Consider the following 3,625-nt stretch of genomic DNA (forward strand, 5'->3'; position numbering starts at 1 on the left):
AGGTAGCAATAAGGGAGTGTAAATGCCAGTAAATGAATTGTTAGAAACTAGTTACACAAAGTGACATTTGTAAAACAATTAATTGTACTAATGATATCTTAAGACACATTTATCCTCCATATGATGTATTTGAAAATAGGAAGCTAAGGTAAAATGTGAATATTAGAGAGCATAATTTAGACTTGAATCGCAAGAAGTTGTCCATGATTACCAAGTAGGACAACAGATGTTTTCTAGAAAGGATGCTCGATTGAAGCTACTTTGAACTAGTGCTAATATTGAGGTAGTAATGTAGTCACACCCGTGATTTTTAAAATGTTTTAGCACTCCTCATGAAGAATAAGCACCAATGGGTACTCAACTTAGTGGTTTGTTATGATGCACTTGCATTCAAGCGAGAGTGTGATCTCAAAGGGAACTTGCCAAGAACTTATTGAATAAAAGAAATCATGCACATGCATGTAGGGCTCATGTGCCGCTTTTGAGTGTCAAATGAATGTTTTGTTCTTGTACGTGGGTCCCACCTTAACATACCGAGCAATTGGAGCCATACTATTATTCTACTGAATTTCAATAGAAGCTTCTTTTCTTGCTCACCAGATGTTTGCATTTGGCAACCATTTGTATAAACATACCTACCTATAATGATAAAGAGAATTTTATGCCAAAAAAAGTCATATTTTGTGTATGAATAATGAGTAATAACAGTCATAACATGTATATTTCAACAAGATAAGAAAATTGAAATTACATTTTGTATTTGAAAAAGAAAAATGTCCAAATGCAAAGGCACACGAAAAATTTAAACCTTTTAAACGTTTTATATAGAAAATCTGGAGGGCAATGCCTATGCAGAGGACATGTAGTGTCTCCTAGGTAGTCTATAGAATCTTCCATACACAAAATTAATTCTCTAGGTAGGAAAGATGAAAGACAATGTCTATATAGGAAAAATTGAATTTTCCAATATAGCCTACAAAGTTTTCTAGATACAAAGGTTGTTAAATCTAGGAAAAAGAAATGACTTGTCGGAAAGGTGATTTGTGCAATTTCAAAGTTGAAATACAAACGAGGCAATTCTCCTATATAGAAAGAGGTCAAAAGTTCCTTGTGGATACATTTGCCTTGAGTCCTTTTCTTGCCTGGTTTGTGTACTTCAAGTAGTCCCAAGCTAGTTGAAAACCATAGAATTCCTGCACACCCAAACACTCCATAAGTAGAGAGAAATGCATAATTCTTGTGGTATTTCATGGTTTCATTGAAGAGCTACCTATTTATGTTCTACGTGTGCATTGAGAAGAGACTCTCTTGGTATTTCTTTCCCGTGTCCACCAATGCGACATTCAATAGGTGTAGCAGTGGCTAGGATTTCAGCTGAAGGAATATAGGTGTTATATAAATTATGGAATTCGGATTCACTTCGTCCAGCGGTACAAAGCATAACTCTTACAAGGGGTAGAGGCTTAGATCCCCGACGTGATGGATGCGCTGGTCGAATGTATGACTCCAAAAGGATGAGGTGTATGTCGAACTCGAGAAGGGATATTGGGCTGTCAGGAGGGTCAAGCAGCTGAAGAGCAGATGACAGCAATTGCCGTTCGTCTGGAATCCGTGAATTAATATGAGAACATCCTTCCACAGAGACTAGCCGCCAACCGCCACTCACGATACCCTTTAGTGGAGCGCGGTACTGTAGCCGGCCTCGAGCCGCTGTAGAGGATAGATCAAGGCCTTGCGGGCTTACCCCTATGATTTTGATTATCTGTATATAGCTCGGATGATCCTCTCTAGTATTGATGGTGAATTTACTCACGTCTCTTAAATTTGATGCCCAAGATAATCCTGGCACCTGAAAGAAGGAATCCTCGTTCAAAATGCAAACTGAGAAGGCAAAATCATGGTCATGCCGGGCTACCCTCACGACCTGCTCCTCCAAGGTTGCTTGCGTCCTCAGCTGCTCAATGCCCTCAACTCTTAGCAGGCCCAGGATACCCAGGACTCGATCCTCATCATTGCTGCAATCCCGTAGACCTGTGACCGACAGAACTTCTAAGGAATCAAAGCTTTTAGCCGGGCCGTGGACAACAACTTCTCTCATGCGGCACAACTCTGTCGAAGATAACCTGAGTTGATCTTCCCACTTGGTTAATCCCGAGAAGTAAAGGAGAATATGATACGCGGAAGGTTCCACAAAATACATTTTGCTGCTACTGCTGGCTCTCCTTATCAGGGGTTTGCTACCACACACACCACACACCACCTCTGATCTAGCCAACACATACTCATCATCTATGCTCTCTAGTGCTTCCTCGTGTGAACTACTACTAGCTTGTGCCTCGCCCAGCTGCTCCTTAATAAGTTCCTCCACAATGCTGAAAGCCTGGGACACCTGATCATCCCTCAGCGCTTGAACAGGATCAGCATTGCGAAGGTGTGGATTAAACCTGCGATAGACCAAGCTGTAAAGCTCCTGAGGGCTCACGACGCAGCATTCGCAAAATCCCACATCCGAGTTCTTGCAATCAATGTAAGCAATGAGTAGGCGAACAGTGGCAGGTGGGAGGTCGCCCACAATGAAACTGAGTCGCCTGGGTAGCAGGTATTCTTGAAGCGTCCACACGCGATAGAACCAGCGAGGGAGAACCTGACTTTGGTCAGTTCGCTCAGAATCTGACACCTTGGGCCGGCTGCAGAGGCGGCCGTATGGTTGGCCGATGCCGTTAGGGACCACGTAGCATCCCTGGCTTTTGCTGTAGTAGTCGCCCATCCGACCTATCTCGCGGCTCTTCTCTTCATCATCGGTTTGGTTGATGCAGAGCGCATCCATCCACACCGCCTTCACGCCGTCGGCCGCAAGCCACTCCAGCACCTTCCTCAGCTCCACGTAGCAACTGTTACGGCGCAGATCTGCTTCTTTGAAAGCGTCCTCGTAGCTGATGACCCAGCCTCGGCCGCACAACCACCTCCACCACCGCCGCCACCACCACCACCACCCCCACCGGCCGCCCATCATCTTGGACAAGTCGCGAACCATCTGGCTCCATGTGTGGGAAATGACGTGGAAATCCTCCCATCTCTCGGGAGCTCTGAACAAAATCCGCCTTTCATCCTTGAGCGTCTCATGCACATCCACCACCCGTATCGGGAATTCCGACGCAGCAGCACGTGTAACTACTGCTGCCATCTTGTATACACCGTGAAGAAAGCTGAGGCGGGAGAGAGAGAGAGAGAGAGGGGAGACGAAAGCTGAGGCGGGAGAGAGAGAGAGAGAGGGGAGACGAGGGTGAGGGCGTGGTGTAGAGATCTAGGATCAGCCCTTTCCTTCTGCTTGAGAATTGGCGCAAAGGGGACTAGCTAGAGAGAGGAAGGCAAGGGGTAGACGATTGCTTCCTTAGGGTTACAGGGTGCGATGGAAAAGGGGGCTAAATTGCACCTGAGAGAGGGAGAAGGGGTGATTGATGGGGACCGACATACCGTGAAAAAAGCTGAGGCGGGAGAGAGAGAGAGAGAGAGAGGGGAGACGAGGGTGAGGGCGTGGTGTAGGGATCTAGGATCAGCCCTTTCCTTCTGCTGATTCTTTTGTGCGTGAGAATTGGCGCAAAGGGGACTAGCTAGAGAGAGGAAG

At 45.9% G+C, this 3,625-nt stretch overlaps 1 protein-coding gene across 3 annotated transcripts; it reads right to left on the bottom strand.

Moving 5' to 3' along the window:
- Nucleotides 1-800: 800 nt before the first annotated feature.
- Nucleotides 801-3,229, bottom strand: LOC147611591 (uncharacterized). 3 transcript variants are annotated; one of them, XM_086784672.1, is made up of 3 exons: nt 2,369-3,229; nt 1,271-2,281; nt 1,072-1,193 (listed from the first exon to the last, which is right to left on the bottom strand). In XM_086784672.1, exons 1-2 carry the CDS (start codon nt 3,182-3,184, stop codon nt 1,271-1,273), a joined length of 1,827 nt encoding a protein of 608 aa, XP_086640798.1. In that variant the 5' UTR covers nt 3,185-3,229; the 3' UTR covers nt 1,072-1,193. The 3 variants fall into 3 exon arrangements, with proteins under 3 accessions (XP_086640797.1, XP_086640796.1, XP_086640798.1); XM_086784671.1 differs by having other exon boundaries at nt 801-1,193; nt 1,451-3,229; XM_086784670.1 differs by having other exon boundaries at nt 801-1,193; nt 1,271-3,229.
- Nucleotides 3,230-3,625: the final 396 nt, after the last annotated feature.

Source organism: Cibotium barometz, chromosome 47 (assembly GCF_041138505.1).
Source record: "Cibotium barometz isolate CiBa-2024 chromosome 47, ASM4113850v1, whole genome shotgun sequence".
NCBI lineage: Eukaryota > Viridiplantae > Streptophyta > Polypodiopsida > Cyatheales > Cibotiaceae > Cibotium > Cibotium barometz.